At 30.3% G+C, this 20,655-nt stretch overlaps 2 protein-coding genes across 2 annotated transcripts; one reads left to right on the forward strand and one right to left on the reverse strand.

The window, feature by feature from the left end:
- The first annotated feature begins 524 nt into the window (after positions 1-524).
- On the forward strand, positions 525-6,428 carry LOC125841243 (uncharacterized). Its single transcript, XM_049520330.1, has 9 exons — positions 525-926; positions 1,023-1,226; positions 1,639-1,696; positions 1,771-1,833; positions 3,665-3,734; positions 5,283-5,398; positions 5,608-5,697; positions 5,783-5,914; positions 6,184-6,428. The coding sequence occupies exons 1-9, from the start codon at positions 568-570 to the stop codon at positions 6,316-6,318; spliced, it is 1,227 nt and encodes a 408-aa protein (XP_049376287.1). The 5' UTR covers positions 525-567; the 3' UTR covers positions 6,319-6,428.
- A 6,284-nt stretch (positions 6,429-12,712) lies between these two features.
- On the reverse strand, positions 12,713-13,853 carry LOC125843092 (transcription factor bHLH52-like). The gene is made up of 2 exons (XM_049522323.1): positions 13,083-13,853; positions 12,713-12,886 (listed from the first exon to the last, which is right to left on the reverse strand). The coding sequence occupies exons 1-2, from the start codon at positions 13,851-13,853 to the stop codon at positions 12,713-12,715; spliced, it is 945 nt and encodes a 314-aa protein (XP_049378280.1).
- Between the last annotated feature and the right edge of the window lie 6,802 nt (positions 13,854-20,655).

Genomic DNA, 20,655 nt, shown 5'->3' on the forward strand with positions numbered 1-20,655 from the left:
TGGATATGTTATATTATTTTTAGTCGTTACGTAATGTCATATATCAACAATTCAAATAATAAATTTATAAAAAAAAGTAGAGTACAAAATAGGGTTACGGTAAAAAATAAAATATATATTTTATTAAATAATAAATAAAAATAAAATGAGAAGAAAATATTAAAGTAACAGTACAATCACACTAAATCAATGCTATATTCCGTTCACTTTTGATTGTCATGTTGTGTTTTTCAAAAATCAATTTAACTAATTTTTAAAATTTAATTAAATTATATTAATTCAATATTTTAAATAAAAAAAACTAAATATTCAAAAAATATATTAAATTACTATAACACTTTATATAACAATATGATAAAAAAATACATCATAAAATATTAATCAAAACTCCTACTTCAACTCTAAAAAAGGAAACATAACAATTAAAGTGGACTAGTGAATATAAAATTGAACTTTTGTTGTAGCTAAAATCATGCCACGTTACATAAAAGTCTCCATAGCTCCACAAATTTAACAGCTAAAAGAACTCTCCATATTCCCTCACTGCTTCACTCTCACAGTAGAGAAATGGCTTCTACTTCTGCAGCTTACATGGCGACCACTACTTTCACTTCTAATATTCTTGAAATCAAACAAAACCCCTTTTTCCTAAATACTTTTCCATATTTATTCCGCCCCTTTTCTCCCAGAAATCTCAAAAACCCAAAGTTCTTCAAGTTTCCTAAAATGACACTCTCAAATGACTATATGGGAATAGGTAGTTTCAACTCCACAAGAATCAATTACAATACTCCCACTACTGGTAAGTTTTACAAAAGGATGGATTCTTGTTTGGTTATTCCTCCACCAAAGGGTATAAAACCCAAAGCTATTATCAAATTTGTGGGTGGTGCTTTTATTGGAGCTGTTCCTGAAGTTACTTACAGGTTAGACAAGTTGTGGTTTCCTTTGAAGTTTGTGGAATTGGGATTAAAAGTTGAATCTTTTCTTGATTTTGTTTTCTGGGTTGTTCTTGTTAACAGTTATTTACTGGAGAATTTGGCGAGAGAAGGGTATCTGATAATTTGTGTGCCTTATAATGTGACATTTGATCATGCCCAAGTCACAAGACAAGTTTTTGATAGATTTCATGCTTGTTTTGATTCAATTTTAGCATCAGGGTTGCCTGATTCTGGTCTTTCTGCTGCTGACATTGTTGATTTGCCACTCTATTCAGTTGGCCACAGGTAATTAGTGTTGAATCTGTCTTTCTTTAGCACCAGGGTTGCCTGATAGGAGAGGGTATTACAAGGTGTGGAATGGAATAAGTGAAAGTTTAGGTAGCCAGCCAACCAACCAACTTAGCTACTAAGATCCCTGAATCGTCTTTTTTCTTTTGTGTTTAATATTTTGGACCTTAGGCTTGTCATTTTTAATGGGTTACTCGGTATTTGTAAAATAGATTTTCATTTGAATGCTTTAGCATAATCATTTTTGTGTGCTATGTGTAGTGGAACTCAGTTTGAATTGGATTTCTTGATATACTTGTTTCAAATGCATTAACTTTTTTTTTCCGTTAAACTTCTTAAACTCAATTAAAGTATTACCTGGCTAAAATGTCTGTTTTCTTTTTCGTTTTTGGTGATGTGCAACTTGCAGTAATGGTGCTCTTATTCAAGCGCTCGTAGGAAGTTATTTTTGTGAGAAGATACCTAAGGTTTGGTGTTTCACCTCTGGCTCACAGTTAAAGAAATGAATCTACTGAGTCCCTTTTTATGTCTTCTCATGTAGGCTAATGTTATAATATCATACAACAATAGGCCAGCGTCAGAGGCAGTGCCATATTTTGAGCAGGTAATTCATCCACTTCTTACATAATGTGTGGTGATTCTGACATTCTAAATTTATGCAGCTATATTGTCTTCACTTAATTTTTCTCATGATCCATCTTCTATCTATGAACAATTTGCACTCCGTTATAGCTTGAGAGGAGACACTGTACCAAAGTTGATTGATTCTTTTAGTTTGTTCCCTTTATTCTGCTTCAGTCCTTATTATATTTTACCTGTGTGTGGTCATGACTTGTGTACAATTATTCATCTTATCATTTCCGCTGTTATGTATTCCTCTCTGAACATATGATATCTCATTACCTTAGGTGTCGTTTGGTAGAGACGTAGAGTATATAAGAATAGTACTTAATAGGATGTATTAGTTGTGCTGGGATTATTTCTTATCTAGTGTTTGATTTGGTGTAGTAAGGGCAGTTCTCTCTTTAACAATTTATCCATATATTAATAGCCCTTGTATTTCTAATACCATAATCTGCTATGAATCAGTAATATACCCTATAATACATATATTAGTTGTACATATGCTGAAAATCCTTCCAAACAAAGGATTAAACAATCTCATTACTAATACATGTATTAGATTCTCTTGTACATTCTACCAAACGACCCTTTAATGGTATAGTTCTGCCTGGTTCTTTTTTCGAGGTCAAGGTAATTATTTTTATATATCTAAAGAAATCCTTAACCCTGTTCACCTCCTTATATTCAGTCTCATAAACTAAAGATCTTTCCATCTCTTAGGTAATTGGCATTTGCATAAGCTAGCCTTAGTTTGACGCTTCTGAACATTCTCTTCCTATTTTATGGTTCGTTGCAATAATTCCGCATGAATGTTTTTTGCCCTGAAAGCAATCTCCCACAAGAAAATTTTGAAAGGAGTAGGGCTTTGTTAGTGCTTCAGATGTTAGATAATTAGTAACATCAAATGGTAGTCTGGCTGTTTACCTGTCCAAATACATAAACATCTGTTCTAACACACTGTGTAAATTTGGATATAGAGGCTATCACATTGAGATTTACTCTTTTCAGCACTGAGGCTCCCCTTTTCCACCAGCAGTCTGCCTCTCTCCTCCTCCTTGTATGCTCAAGACCTTGCTGAAGATGAATGAAACTAAAATCCTGATTTTTAAAGAGTGCTTGAACTGCTGTAAGGAGAGCTGAACCACCCTATCACTCAATACACACACACAGCCGAACCACCCTCCCCCAAAAAACAAGATTCCCAAAACCATGCTGCTCAAGAAAGAAAAAAGAAACGCAAATACACGAAGATCCCTAGACTGTAAAGGAGAATATAAAGGTAATGTGGTAAGGGGTAGTTGTTTCTTTTTTATAGAAACAAACATTTATAAGGAATAGGCAGTCTACTCTTCCGATAGTGTGCACATCCGTAGACACTGATTCATTTTAATATCTCAAGGGAAGGGATAACAGAATAAGAGATTAATGCAACTAAAGGAAGAAAGCAACTGAACAAGCAGTAAGCTGACAGATAAATACATGGTTATTCCAAATGTATGAATTTTAATGATGGTTGGTTCTAACCACATATCAAGTAAGGTAGAAGGGGCAGGATGAAGCTTTGTCGTTGTCAGACAGATTGAGTGATGGAGCTTTCTGAAGGATGATCTAGTCAAGGTGGAGAGGATCCCTTTCTTGGGTAAAGTTGATAATATGAATTTGGTCAGCTGCCAGCCTACCATCTGCAAATAGAATAGGCCATTGCGACAATTTCTTCTTCTAGAATCTTCAAGTCTTGCCTTTTATTTTCTCCATAGAACATTCTGCAGCCAAAATGCATCATTTCTTGAAGTTTTGATCCCATTTTGCAGTTGGGTCTTCTTGTTGGCCAGATGGTGCCTGTTATATCTCCAGCGTATTCAATGGCTCAATCGGCTTCAGGTAGATTTATCTAACAGCTTCATCTATTATTTCTTATTTTCACTAGAAACCATAGCTATGGCAATTGCTATTTCCTATCTGCAGCAATCTTGCATGTAACTGCTACCCATCTACCTAATTTAAATCTATGGAGCTTTAGAATAAAATGTTCAAATCGATTCTTATGTTGAGATTGATGCAAAGTGTATAAAAATTGTTTGAGTTATTGAGGAAGGGGATCCTTAGTAGAAAATGTACATGATTCAGTATTTGTTTATGAGTTTAAATTGTTCGAGGAAGAAAAATTGTCATTTTCAAGAAATGGGTGAAGGCTTTTGGGACAAAAAGAGGAAAGTAGGTCAAATTATAGAACATGGGAATATTATCTGAATTTTCCTTTCCTACTTTGCCTACCATAGTCTTTTGATCCCTATTCTCTTCTCCTTTCTATTTTTCTCCTGCAATTCGTCAATCATATGTGCTGTATACCAGTTATTCTTAGAAAACTATATATGGTTCTAGTCATTTAAATCTCACATTTACCTTTTCTGATGTTTTACATTTAAAATGGCTATGGGTCATTGAGATATAATCCTTTTAGATCAAGCAAAAATAGAATATCCTTAGTGAAGGTCAGGTATGAGTGGAAAGTTTTAGGCCAAGTCTAATTTGTTTCTATTGGTGAAGAGAATAATCTTATCCTTTGAGAATAATAAAGAAGGGATAGTGTTCAATCAGAACATAAAAGAACATGAGTAGATTGGTCCTAGTTACTTTTCGAGTCGGAGCGGAAGAAGAGGTGGGGGATTCTTGAATCTGGAAAAGGATCCAATGAATTCGAAAAAATTGAATGAGGAGCCGTATGAGGTGAAAATCTCATGTACTGTTATGTAGAGTGGTAGTAAGGGTGACTTGTTTGTCCACTTCTCCGCTATCACCCAAAATAAACAAAACTTTGCTTTATGTAAAGTTGCCAAAGTACGATTAACCTCCGGATTTGATATCACTGCTTATTTAGGTGTCTTTATACACCCGATGTGGATCTCTGCATAACTCTTTTTTTAATCAGTGAACGGAGTACTAGATACTCAACACTTCTCAGTACGTGTGACCCGATTTTGGGTTCGAAGGTGGATTTTAATGTGTTCTTACAAGTGTGAGAATGAGTTTGGTAAAAGTTGGATCTAATTTCATGTGAAAGAATCTGAACATCCAACCCCTGACAAGACACTGGGCACTGGGAAGAACCCAAGAGGTTTCCATACCCTTTTAGACGTTCCTATATACGTGATGTGGAACACCTGAAATGAGAATGAGAATAGAGAAGGAAACTTAATTTAAAATTTATCATCTGTATACTTTTTAGATGTTCTTATACACCTGATGTGGTACACCTGAATGAGAACGAGAATAGAGAAGGAAACTTCATTTAAAATTTCTCTGTGATTAAATTTGTGTTGTTACTTGCATTTTGTTATACTTGTTTTGTTTTCCCTTTTCAATGAAGTCTCCTTTTCTGCTAATATTTTTCATCGTTATAATTACTTTCTTTTCATCAATAATATGTAGGAGATGCGTTGAGGGTGTTGCTTGATACTGCTGGAACAATCATCCCCGACTATGATCCAGAAACAGTTGTTTCATTGACTAAATTTGCTGATCAGTTGCCTTCAGTATTTGGCGAGGTATATGCTGTCAATTTTATTTGTTGAGCCAGCAATTTGGATGAAAATTTTATAGTCTCCATTGCATGTTCTTGCTGTTTTTTGCTAATTATATATCTTGCTGAATGTTACTTTCTTGATGCATATTCAGCTTTAAGCATTATGAATTTTAGGCACATGATAATTTTGCTCTTAGCTATCTGCTCTAATGAACTTGTTACTTCTTTAAGCTTGCTCAAGGGATATCAGAGTTCAAGCCAACACCTTCAGAAAATCTTGAGTGTTTCAAAAATGCGTACAATGTCAAGCGTACACTGCTGGTATTTGTATTATGGTTTTATCATCCAGAGTAGTTTCGGATTGTAAGTCAATGTTAGTGTTGATGGGTTCAAACTTTTATTTCAGGTGAAATTTGACAATGACGCAATTGATGAGACAGATCGGCTTGAAGAGACACTAAAGCCTCGTGTAGAATCTTTTGGTGGAAAAGTGGACAAAATTGCATTAACCGGGAACCACATCACACCATGTGTACAGGTATAGTGCACATTCTTGCAAGATTTGCTTTGTTCACTTGTTTAAGCAGCTACAACGACTTATAGCGAGTGATATCAGTTCTACATGTTAGAATGATGAATTCATCGACAAAGCATAATCTGCCTTTCATTTTCAGGCTGAAATGTTGGTACAAACCACTTAATGATAAATAATGGCAACTTCCAAAACTTAAAACACTTCATACTGAACTTTGCGTTATTCGTTCATTTTCACAGAAACACAATGTCATTATTTGTTTTTGTGATCAGGAACCAAAATGGCGAGTAGGAACTGTATACACTCCAGCAGATGCTATTGCTCAAGTGGTTAAGACTCTTTCAATAAATGACACAAAAGGCCTATGTACAACCATTGCCAACTGGTTCAGTTGTCTGGAGGAGTAATCTTTTGTCACTTCAGCTGATATCCTATATCGTTTTGAAATGTGCATAAACATGGAAGTCTCTCATGCACAATGTATAGCTCAACGACGAAGAAAACTGCACATATATATATATATATATATATATCATCAATAGTACAGTTAAATGTCTCCTTGCCCTCTGGAAACGAAAGAAGAAATGTGATGCCTATACAACATTGCAAAAGTTTACAATTAGTTTAAGCATAATTACCTTAATTGAGATTACAAGTAGAGAGAGATACTATATGTTTTGAAAAACATACAATTACAATTATGAATACGTTTTTTTTATTATAAATTATTTTTTACTATTTACTACGCAAGAGTTAAAAAGTATGAAAAAAAGAAAGAAATCACTCTCAATAATTAGCACATGCCTAAAATTTTGCTAATAAAGAGCTCGTGGCAGCAAAAGTGGTACTAAGGAGATCTTGGCGCCAAAGTTGAGGAGCTTTGGTTACAATGAACCAAAAAAGGAAGAAAACATAAATAAATTATGTAATGGTGCGTCAAAATAAACAGAAAACTTAACATAACATTTTCAAAATTAAAAATTCATAAATGTTCTGTTTAAAAGTTTTTTCTGCTTGAAAATGCTATTTGAAATTGCAATACTTGTTTGGAAAATTATTGGAAATAAAAATGATTTTCACTCACTAATTGTTCCCCTATAAAGACGACCAAAATCTTTCCCATAACAAATTTAATGCCAAAAGAAAAGGTAAGCAGAAGTTACCATTCATTTTAACTGAGTTAATATCTTAAAAGGTTATTGAATTATAAGAATTTATCTAATAAAGACAATAAACTTTGTTTTATATCAATAAAATCATTCAATTTAAAATATTTATCTTTAAAAATCACTCAACTTAAGACTTTTATCATTAAATATCACCCGACTAGCAAAGACCAAACCTGTAATTTTCAAGAAGAAGCTTGGTTATTAATATTTGTATATTGAACTTTTAACATAAGTTCATTCAAATATTGTCCGATCACACTTACTCAAATGAGGGTAGATTGCCAACTAATCAAATAATTATTTTTTATTTAGAGTCCGATATTTATATTGAAATTGGACTAATTAGATTCGTATTGTGTAGGGCCAATTCAAGGCAAGCGATTGTACCGTAACTTTTTCATATTCAAAACTCGAAATCGGAAGGAGCCCACATCCTTTGGTAGTTCATATGTAGAGCGTCAAAATAAAAATAAAATAAAAAACTGAAAATGGTTTATAGGGAATATGTAACTATTTATTCGAGATTTTAAATTTATGGTTAAACTACAATAACTTTAAGTTAATATACACAATAGTAATTGGATTCATGGTCAATAGTTATAAATATTTACTATTAGCTTTCTTTCTTTATTTATATACAGAATCTAAATAATTGAATTCATGAATATACTAAATATTAGCTTTCTTTCTTTATTTATATATAGAATCTAAATAATTGAATTCATGAATATACAAATAACATTGTGGATGTGCAGCTTGAGCTATACATTGACTATATACGTACTGAATTTAATTTCGGCCAATTCAAAATCACTTCTAAATAGTCTTAATTTTTAAATGTAAAATCCTCACAGCATTTCAAATCTTTCGATATATAATTCGTTCGAAACAATTTATGCCGAAAAGAAAAGATTCAACACAAAAGAAGAAGGAAAAAGCATAAGCGATGAAGAAGAAGAAAGAACGCAGAATAGTCAATAGATGTCTTCAAAAATTAGAAACGATGCTTTTTTTATTCTTTTGCAGAAATTGCTAAAAAGATCTTTTTTCATTTTATTTTTTTTGTAAATAAGTTTGCCGATGGGCTACGTAGCATAATTATACCTAATTATACATTTTGGATTCATTAAGTTTTTTTAAAAAACAAATGAAAAATAAATGGATTTAATTAGATTATCAAATAATTAAATTTAAATAGACATTATTTTAACTTTGAAGGATTTCTCAAGGGTAACAGTCACTATAATATTATTGATTGAGACATATTTTTGTAACTAAAGTTAATATAAAATATTATATAAATAAGTGAAATCTTAATTCTATTTTTAAATACTTCTAGAATAATTTTGATAATTTTGTGTAAAGTTTTCAAAACTATAATCAATAAGAATATACATAAGATTTAAACATTTGTGGTATTATATAACATATAATAATTTATATATGACTATTATGTCTTACAAAATATACAAGAAATGTTATATTGTCCATTGAGAAAAAGAAAAATTAATCATCAAATTCTAATTAATTACTATCTATTTTATGAAATTACTAGTAAAAAATATATACAATTTTTTTTTTATTAAATATCTCTTTTCTAAATTTTGACTTTAGAACACTCATTCTACTAAGCCATCTCTAGCCAACAAAAGTAGTTAGTATTAATAACAATAATATAATTAATATATGATGAAGGCGAAGGGGCATTGGGTGAAGAAATGACAAGTTAATGGCAGAAAGAATAATGGAGGATAAGTTATAACAATATGATTAGGGTCTCTTTCACTTTATTTATTTAATAACGAGTAACTCTTCCTAAATTGTTTTTTGTGTTTTAGGTTAATTTCTATTAGCTGAAATATAGTACTCCTTGTGCTTTAGGTTATTTTTTTTTTTAACTAAGCAAATTTACATAATTTTTTTTCTTTTTGTTTTAGATTAAAAAAAAATTGTACTTGATTACATAAAATTATATAAATTTAGTATGATTAACTAATTTTAAAAGATAAATATTAATTAGCTATAATAAATACAAAATGAGTTTGTGTAGGAACATTTAAAATAGTGATCAGTTGAAACCCAATTGCCTATCGGACTCTTTTGGACTTCAAAATTAGCTGCGCAATAAAATAGTAAATTATAGGGCAGTGAAGAAATTAGACCGTGAAGAATAATGGGTCTTTATATTATGATCCCGATTGTTGTTAGAAATGTTGGAGGGCTGGGTTCGAAATGAAAGGTGCAAGTATAATAAAATTATGGAATGATGGGCTGGGATTAGAAGTTGATTAATGAAGGGCGAGGGTTGAGATTAGGCCACGTCAATAGGTGGTTATATATACGCAACAACTAGAGAGAGAAAGGCATGCATGGAAAATATCTGGTATCATTTCTTCCTCATTTTATGTCTATGGAGTATTTCTTAGTTCAGTTAACTTAGTTCATCGTAGTTAATTTCATTTTATAATCGAAATTCATTTTTAGCATTTATAAATCACAAAACAGTCCCAAAATCTGAATTCCTTTTCTGCAATTGCAATTTTGTATCTCATTGGGATCATAACACTTTAGTACCAATGCCTAGGCTAATCTTTAATTTTACCTTCAAATTTGATGGTCTTTAGTTTTAGTCCCTCAACACTTAAAAGTGAAAAATATGTAGCGAAAATATCTAACCGCAAAATGACTATATAAGTTTATATTTTTATATTATAATATTTCTATAAAATTTATGCCGAAGCGAATTATATGCTGCACAATTTGTGTCGGACAACTTAATTCCTACATAGATTATATCAAATGAGCCAAAGTCTTCTAATCTTAGGCCGGCGAAATTAGATCATAAATAAAGATAATTTGACCCATATGGACAAAAATTATTTACCATCATATTTGAGAGTTGCGATGATCTCGAAGGTCTTGACGCCAAAGTTACGGAGCTTTTGTTACAATGTACCAAAAATGAAAGAAGAAACATAAAAAAGATGACTGAAAATGGGTTTAAGAAATATATAAATATGTGTGTTTTTTAAAAATTATTTTGCTTATTGTACAGAGTCGTACTTTTGTTTGGTCCAAAGTTAGAAAAAAATAAATCAATTTTTGGTTAACAAATTAAAAGGCTTTTCAACTAAAGCCTATTTGGAATTGAAACATAATGGAAGTAAAATTAATCTTAAAATTTTTTTCCAATAAAATTCATGTTTAAAGACAACTAAAATGTTATTCAAAACAAAATTTAACTCCAAAAGAAAAAGTAACTGCAGTATATATAATGGATAGAAACAAAAAAAAAAAAAAAAAAGGGCACTACATATGGCTTACCGTTATCTTGATTTGAGATTAAAATTAATTATATATGTCATTGCACTGCATTCTTTGATTGTTCATATTATTTAAACTTAAGTGCGTCAAGAAAATAGTTTGTGGAAAAAAAGTTTATTTTTTGAAAGATTGTATTTTTTATATATCTTAATTAAATCCAGAGAAAGATTAGTTTTCATTGTAATTGTCAAAATTCTTAATTAATTAGCACATGTCTAATTTTTTGCTAATAAGAACTCTTTGTAGCAAAGTGGGTACTTAGAAATCTTGGCACCAAAGTTAAGGAGATATTGTTACAATGAACCAAAAAAGAAGAGAAAATAAATAAATTATGTAATGTTGCGTCAAAATAAACAGAAAACTGAAAATAACATTTTTCAAAATTAAAAATGATTTTCACTCACTAATTTTTAATTTCTTTTTTTCCCCAATAAAATTCATATTTAAGGACAACTAAAATCTTAATCAAAACAAAATTTAATATCAAATGAAAAAGTAACTGCAGAAGTTACAGTATATTAAACTTTTTTAATTAAAATATATATTTTTTTTAAAAAAAACAACTTGTTTAATGCCTGTTTCAAGCAAAATATTTACCCCACATTGGGTATTTATAAATAATTTAATAATGTTATGATGAATTTTAATGAAGCGTGATTAAGAGTTAAAGAAATATGTATAAACACATGTCATGCATCTATTAGTTTAATGTAAAGATCCAATAAGTCTTTATTTACTTGGGGAAGTTGAAAATAAAATAGAAAAATAAACACTTAAGCAAGTAATTAAGAGTAGTGCATTTGCAAATTGTAATTAGCTGAAGAATAGTAATAAAAAATCCTAACATTAAGGAGAGATACTCTCCCTCAACTGCTTTAGCTTCATTTTTACCACCTTCTTAGTTGTTTTACCGCGGATTTATATTCTATAAGAGTAAAATTACATGAACATTTTCTGTTTTTTTTTTTGGGTAAAAGAGTTTATTGCATTTGATTACATAAAATTATAAATTTAGTATAATTAACTAATTTTTAAAAATAAATATTAATTAATTATAGTTGAATGTGAAATAATCGAAGTGCAAACCCATGATAACTTATATTGCATCATGGAATCTCATCTTGCAAGCAAAATCTCATTGTGTTTGAACATTTAATATTATTGTGTTTATTACGTCAAGGATTGTGGTGAGATGAATAAGATTTCTTCGTTCTTAGTTAAGAATCTCAAGTTTCAATCATGTAAGTTAAATAAATAGAACAAATTCTTATAAAAAGTGGTTTTTCTTTAATTTTCCTTACTCTAGTATTTTCAAATTTATTTAGGCTCCAAAACGATTATGGAAAGTTGGATGAGAAATCAAACAACAAAAATATATTATGTTTATCATTCTTTGAGTTAGACCAATATTCCAATTTCGTTTCAAGTAGCATAAAATCATACATGCCAAATTTAAAGCTAATTTTTATTTCAAACCCCATTTTTTAACATTAGGTCAAGAAATAATAGACATATATATTTACAATGTTCGTTCAATTGTTATTTTGTATTCTCTTTTCTTCGGAAAAAATAAAATTTAAAAGGTACTAAAATCGGACAAAAACAAGTGTTTTTAATGAAAAAACTATACAAATTGAACCCACTAGACAAAGTATTTACCCTTAATACCATTAGAATATATATATAACGCTATTAACTATCAAGTATTAAGTAAAGAGTAGCCGCTTATACCAGTGTTCTTTTCCCTTTCTTTTTATTTATAAGTTGCAGTTACAAAACTTACGGAGGGGTAATTAATTACAGAAAAAGAAATAATGGAAACAAAAGAGGGGGCATATTATTAAATAAAATAAAAAAAAGCTTTCTTTTCTTATGGAGTTCATTAATTAATTCAAAGGAAATGAAAAGAATGGAAATAAATATATTGCACCCACGTTTTCACAGATTTATGGAAACAAAGACATTATGTCTTTAATTATTTTGTGACTATGGTTTTCAGTTGAGATTTATGATTATAGTGAAATGAGGAAGAGTAGGAGAAGAGAAATAAAACTAATTGACAATATAAATTAAGATTAATGCAAGCTGAGCTAATAATTGAAAAGTAAATATCAATTTCACATGGAATTAAATTCCTTGTAAATGAGGAATTTACAGTGAAAATTACAGTAATTAAAATCGTAACTAAGAAAAAAATAAAAACTTACAACTTCAAAAAATATATAATGAAATCATGGCTAGCCTTAGACAACAAACAACAGTTAATTGAACTGAACTGAACTAAACTAATTCTTTGGCTGAAAATTAATCATTTGATCAAAGTTTTGATTTCCTCAAGGACTTGTGAATTTTGGAATTCTTGATTATTTTCTAGTGCTTCAAGGAACACTTTTGGAACCAAGCAATGTTCACTTGAATACAACTTTTCTTGAATCAAGGAAGATCCAACAAGTTTCTGCAAATTTGATGTTTCAAATGATTCCTGAAAATTAAATTCAAATACAAATACGTTAATAGCTGAGTATACAAAATTTTCAGCTAAATATTCGATTAAAAAAAAATTATGAATTATGATTGCGACTACTAGTGTTAGGAATGGAAATAAAGGTCATAACCCAAACAATAAAAATAAAGTATAGGATAAAATTAGAATGTTGTAGTATAATTTATTTACTTACCTGATATGATCCCATGAATGCAAGAAGTCCAGCTTGTGCTTGCAACAACTTAATATACTTGAAAGTAGCTTGAAGCATTTCAGCAGTATTCATCCTGTGTCCACCAGGTATCAATTTACCCAATTCTTGTGTCTTATCGCTAATCTTCTTCCTCCTTTGCCTCGCCGCGATACTCTGTGCTGACATCTTCTTCTCATTATTATTATTACTACCGCCTTTCTTCGCGACAACTCCAGCATTATTGCTGCTAAAAACAGGCATAGGAATTTCTGGAAGCAAATACGAGGCAAAATCCTCAAACATTGGAGGATTTGGCACAAACCCCTCATTGAACAAACTTTGACAGTTGTCTTGAAAGACCTTTTGTTGTTTCTCATAAACAGAGTACTCTGGCATGAATGATGAATTGTGAGTGGCCGGGGTTATTATAGTACTATTTGGAAGGAAGTCAAAAACCTTTTGACGTTTTGGGGTGCTCTCAAAAACAGAGTAGTTTGGAATGAAACAAGAATTGTTATTCATTATGTCATCTTGAACGACCTCTTGTTGTTTCTCAAAAACAGAGTACTCTGGCATGAAACAAGAATTGTTATTCATTTCGACAGGTAAAATAAACTCGTCTGGATCAAAATAACAATCTTGATTTTCATCAGAAAAGGTGTGACCATCATCATAGTTGAAATCAAAGAGAAGGTGCTGCATTTCTTCTGAATTGAATTCTTCAACATTTGGTTCCAATTTAGAAGCAGAATAGTAGCTAACACTAGCCATTCTTCAATGGATCCAATAACACACCCTTTACAAGCAAAATACAAAATGAGCTTAAGTAACAAATACTAGTATAGTAGCTTAAACATGAAGTGGTTAATGTAAGAAAGATAAAATTAGTTTAAGGATAATTACCTTAATTGAGATATTATATGTCTTGGTGAATCTTGCTGTTTTTCCTCACTTGTTCAACAAAAGTAGACCTAACAAACAAGTCTTGTTTTTCTCTGTGGCTGACAAACTAAGTAATTAGTGTTGAGATTAATATATGATGACGGCGGAGGGGTGGGTGGGTGGGTTGGGGGTGCGGGATCTCAATGACAGTTACTTTTTAGAAGAGTAATGGAGAAGTTATAGGGACATTAACCGATTTCACTTTATTAACCGTTCTTTACTCTTTTTTTTTACTGTAATTGTTTTTACTTTCTTTTTTTCTTATACTGTTTTATCATTTATAAGGGGAAAAAATGATCCAATTTGTCTTTTATAATCCCTTTTAACTAGTGGCTTTATGATACAAAGTAAGTATTTATTCGTATTAATACCTAATTAAATAATGTAGTTTTTAAGTTCGAAATTATTACTATAATTGAAAATGATAAAAGTCTACACACACAAAAAAAAAAAAAAAAAATCTATGTTTTGCGAAAGTTTGTTGAAAAAAGCAATTACGAGAGTAAGTTTTTTTTTTTTTTAAATTATTATTTTCATTGTTTAACGCTTAAGAGTTAAGGTACGAAAAAAACTACTTTCTAAAGTGTAGCTTGAAAAAGAAATAAGTAAATCTCTGAAAATATATGATCACAAGCTTTTTGAGGACAACAAAAATTGCAGTGTGCTAAATATATAATTTTTGGTATCTCGTAATAAATTTTTATTAGGTTTGAGGTTTCCAAAAAGAAACTTTTTTAATGTATTTTCTACAACGCGCCAAATGGTCTCCTTTTTTTCTTCTTTAAGTTGTTTACGCAATAATCTAATGAAATTATTTTTAAAAATTTCTCCATACGAATTTTCATGTTTTTCCAACATTTTTAGCAACATAAAACTTTAAATATAAGGCCCCATTTCTCCATATTTGGGCTTAAAATTAGGACAGTGGCGAAGAATGGGTCATTAGCACAAATGGCCGGGCTATTCTTTAATTTTAGATAGTCTTTAGTTTTAGTCCTCAACACTAAAATAACAAACAATTTCGATTCAATATAAATTTATATTTTCGTATCATAATATTTCTGTGAAATTTATACTAAGCGAATTATATACTACACAACTTGTGTTGGATAACTTAATATAAGAATTTACGTCATATAAGCAAAAAAAAATCTAAATTATGTCAAGTGAAATTAGATAACATATAAAGATATTTTGACCCATATGAACAAAAATTAAATATCATCATATTTTAGGGCAAAATTAAAAATCACCCCAAATAAAGTTATCCGTGCAAAAACTTCAACAATAGTTAGATTATTTATGAAAGGTTGACTAAATCAATTAGCATATGCGTAAATATAAGAGCAACTTAAACTTGCAATAATATTAAACAGAAAATGGAGATCTTGGCGCCAAAGTTACGGAGCTTTTGTTACAATGAACTAAAAAAAGAATAAAAATAAAAATAATCAAATAGTAAATAGTAAATTAAGTAATTAAGAGTAGTGCAGTTGTGATTAGCTAAAGAGTAACCGCTACTTGTGCTTTAGATTAGTTTTTACCACTTTCTTTTTTGTTTTACCGCGGATCTATAAAAACAATTACATAAACCTTTTATTTTTTTACAATAATAATTATTGCACTTGATTTACCAAAAGAATATTTTTAAACATTTTCCTGTAGTTCAGGGGTATTATAATTAAATAAGATAATCTAATTGTGATATAAACATATATATATATATATATATATATATATATATTTCTATTATGTAGAAGCATGATGAACCAAGACGACCACATCATAATCTTATTGTACATTGTGCAATAAAAGTTAGACAGATTTGTACTTTTTAGTTATTTAAAACAAATGTTGGGGTATTTTTGTCTTTTGAATCAATTATTTCTTCTTAGGAGCTTCTCGATCATTCCTCCCTTTCCTTCTTCTCTCGTTAATTTCTCTCTCAAACCCAGAGGCAAGGCTAAGGTCAAGCAACCATATGAATCTTTTCAGAATTCCAATAATAAGGAAGTTTAGCATTAGGTTTTTTTTAATCCTCTTTAAGTTTTCATCTCAGATCAAATCATATTACTATTTTAAGCTTTGTCAATTTATTAGGGTGCACAAGGCTTTGGTGACTGAATGAGACTCGTACGGTCTAATCTTATTCTCTTTTTTCTTCTTATGTTTTACTTAGAAATTATTCTTATTTCTCGTTTAGATTATATCAACTGGGAGTGGAAATTTACAACTGGAAGTGGAAATTTACAAATTTCTCTGTGGATTTTTTGTTTTGACTTTATTTATAATCAATTGTTGAACTTTCTCACAAGATGTTAGTTCTGTGTTTGGATTAAGAATATGGATTTTGATACCTACTTCCTTTGTTTAAAAAAAAGATGCCTCTTTACTTCTTTTTTTGCAACTCTTTAATTTTCAATTTCCACATAACATGTTTAACACCACGATATTAAAGGACATTTTGATACATTTTACATATTTCTTCCTTTCTTAAACTTCGTACCAAGTCAAAATTAGGCAAACAATTTGAAATGAAGAACATACATTATATTGCTTTATTCCTTTCTACGCAAATCAGGGATGGTTGGTTTCAGCAAGATAAAATTTGGTTCAGACTTTTGAGCTAGAATCGTGAGTTGTGATGAGAGTTTTGCGTTGTACGATGATTTTATTTTGTTCAACAAGTTCACTAAAAGTAGAACGTTTAGATTGCTGCACCATAGAGATTTTGCCTAACAAAAAAAACGTTTTAAGAGTGTTACTACTCTCTAGAAGTATCTGCATTGTCTCACTGTTGATTGAGAATTATTAGTTGAAAAAAAGGTTCTTTCTCACTAAAAGCTATCACTTTCCTTTAATTTTTTGCCCCTACTTTAATTTAATTAATAGTGTTCTTGTTTTGGTCAGGGGGAAGGTAGTTGAGTTTGTTGTTTGAGCATTATTTTGATTGTGGTGTTATCCGTCCACCAAATATCTGTCATGTTTGCCCAACTTTTCTGAGCTTTCTCCCGCCTCTTTTTTGGTCTCTCTCTTGGTTTGTTTTCTCTGGATTATGAAGTCACGATTTTTTTTTCTTACTCAGATTAATACTCATGGTCTGTAGTATCTTCATCTCAACAGCTTCATATTATCAGCAACAATGTGGATACTCGAAGCTGTTTTCAAAAGGGAGATTTTGAGGTTTTAAATGAATGGCTTGCAAATACTAATCTTTGGTCCATTTAAGGTATCGTCACCTTCACCCCATAAGCTACTTCTATTTTCATTGTTTCCCTTATTTGTTAGAAGTATTACCTTGTTTGTAGCTTGTCACTAGAACATAATGAATATAGGACTTTTCAAAATCAACTTAACAAACCTAAAAACATGAAGGCATGTCCTTCTTAGCAAGTATATGAGTCTCTCTAATTATAGATAGATACCTTTGCAATTCTAACTAATATTATCTAAAAAACTTAATGTTTAAGCAAATTAGAACGGTCAAAAAAATGTATTTGTAGTTCCATAAATGTGGTTGTGGAGTGTGTTTCACAAATGAGCTATGCCACCTTATCTAATGAAATAAAGGACCCCTAAGGTTATTATGGTCCTTGATAATTTGTGGATTATAGAGAATGGTGAGAACCGTATAGTGCAAATTTTGAGAATTTTTTGAGTTTTCAACGGTGGAAGTTTTATCAGATGCAAGGCTTATATACCTCACTCTTTACATTTGGATCGTCTTTTTTGGATGGTAATTTGAATAACATTTGGAGTTCTTATTGGTTTTGCACATTGTATTTTTTTAGCAGTGTACCACTTATAATTCGACAATTTGGAGCTTAAATTAAATGCCTTATTTCATTCGTGGTGATTATGATAAGATTGTTGTTAAGTTAAATTGTTGCAATTGCACCACAAACTAAGAGAAAGACTTCTCGAACTGAACAACCTTCGTGATGAAATGGTCTTCTATTATGAAGGGGCTGGGGATCACAGTATTTGGAACGGCATACATGTCGTTCACGATGGTTTGGTTTACAAAAGATTCTATGTTGGACCTGTGGCCAATGCACATTATTCTAGGAAGGTGACTGCAACTCATTCGCTAATTTTAATCACACTTAGTGCGACGGTTAAGTAGTACGATTAATATTAGCGGTTGGCAAGATATTCTAATGCATTTGTTTGATAACTGAATTTGCAGCTTCATCATTCAGAGAAGTTCAATGGTGTTCCATTGGCTTGTTCTTAGGACCTAAGTTAATAAGAATTGTAAAATTACACAGAACACTGTTTCAACAGTAAACAAAAGTAATACTATTACAACATAAGAGGAGAATCTAAGAATGGATTAATGATGATTGATGCAAGAACTATGGATTAATGGTGATTGATGCATGAACTGGAAGAAGTAGGGGTGATGGAAGAGTTGGAGAAGGAAGTAAATCGAAGGACAACTTTCAAAAGGATCATGAATGATTGATCACATTGTTCATAAGCATAAAAGTCATTTCACAATTCTTATCGATTGAGGAAGGGGATTTGTGATGTATTTGACTGTAGAGAAAATGTAACTCTATTGATGAAATGAATTTGTATGTATTTAGGATCTTATTCAGTAAGAAAAAAATATTATATTATTTTATTATATATTAGAAGCTATAGTATATATGCAATGTCTTGCTCTTTTTTTTTTTTTTGGTTGCCAATTCAAGGCTAAAAAGAAAGAAGGATGCTGATGTCCTCTTTTCTTCTTTTTTTTTCGGGGGGGGGGGGGGGGGNCTTCACTTTTTATAATTGAATAATCTTTTTTGGTTGGTAATTTGAATAAACATTTGGAATTCTTATTAGTTTTGCACATTGTACTTTTTTTAATAGTAAATATTGCAATTGGTAAAATATTGTTAGTTTTTCTTCTTCATTGTTGGAAAAATAATAATGTGCATGGGAGTTTCAATACTTCTTGAATAGTTTGACATCCATTTCCATGTTTTAATTATTGATATTACTTGTCTTTTGCAAGTATTCATCCTAAACTTCTCCACACGGTGGTGTTAGGAATGATAAAAAAGTTATTTGCTAAGTTGATGCCTACAACTTTTACTCATTGAAAATGATGAATACATATTGGAGATAAAAGAATCCAATGATACATGTATAATGATGTACATATGTGTGATAGTATTACATCAAAATCCAACATATTGGGCCCGTGCTTAGCACGGGCATCGCTTATCTAGTGTATATATATATAAAATCTCATCTGGCTAGCAACACCAATTTGTGTATGCACGTTTAAAGTGAAACTCAATTGTCTGTCTAACTAATTTTGGTCTCAAAGAAATACAATATTTAGCATATGTAGCATCTTTTTTTTATTTGGTACTCAATATTCACGTTGAAGTTCAATTAAATTGAACTCGTATTGCATAGGACCCATTATATGGTGATTAGGGTCCATTCGAGGAAAGCAATTTTTTCCAAGGATATTTTGTATTTAGGACTCAAAATCAACGTCTAGTTAAAGGAGGAACGGTTCATATGTAGTGCTTAAATTTAAGTGTACTTAGAAAATCGTTTGTTGAAAAAAAAATAGCTTGTTTCTTGATTGGTTGTAATTTTATATAATTTAATTTAATTCAAATTTAGTTTTCATGGTATATTGCAAAAATTCTTAATTAATTAGCACATGCCTAAATTTTTGCTAATTAGAGCTCGTGGTGACAAAAGTGGGTACTCGGAGATCTTCGCGCCAAAGTCACGGAGTTTTTGTTACAATGAATCGAAAGAAGAAATAAATAAATGATGTAAGTCAAAATAAACAAAAACTGAAAATGGTTTTTATAATTACAATATTCTTTTTTAAAAAAAAAGTTGTTTGATGTCTATTTCAAGAAAAACACTAATAATGTCTATTCACAAAATTATTATTTTTTACAAATAAAATTCATTTAATAACATATTGTCCGATAAAACTTACTACATTTTTATAAAAATAAAATGAAAAGCATCTTCAAGATCTCTCAAAATTAACGGCTAAATACTTACACGCATACTTATAATTGAACTAGATCTGGAAACGTGCGTTGCACGTTTATCTCAAAATACTCCATATAAATTTTTATTGCAAAATTCAACATTGTTTCAATATGATATCTTCCTAATTTAAAAAATAAACTTTTAACTGTAAAATTGACTAAAAGTACTTAAAGTAAAAATAAATAACAATTGGACAAATTCAATATTCAAATGAGGATACTAAAATACCACATGATAGGCTAATGTATACAAAGCAACAAATCATGGCAAATTCTCAATAATAATAACAACACAACAATAGAAATTTGTACAATAACAACAAACAAGAAACATAAAGGTTAAACTAAACAAATAAAAAGAGACAAGAGAAGAGAGCATAGAGATTTTCTCTTCTTTTTTTTTCAATTGGTTTAAGTGGGTACAATATTATTGTGTCAAATGTCACTATTTATATGATAACATTGAGAAACACAAAGAGCTGTCACAAATATGATATTAATCCATTTGAAATTATCGATGAGAGAGTAAAAAACATAATGAATACAATTAGTGGGTGTTACATACATTTACATAATGATGAGTTAGTGGTAATTTATGTATATTAATA

Source organism: Solanum stenotomum, chromosome 10 (assembly GCF_019186545.1).
Source record: "Solanum stenotomum isolate F172 chromosome 10, ASM1918654v1, whole genome shotgun sequence".
Taxonomy (NCBI): domain Eukaryota; kingdom Viridiplantae; phylum Streptophyta; class Magnoliopsida; order Solanales; family Solanaceae; genus Solanum; species Solanum stenotomum.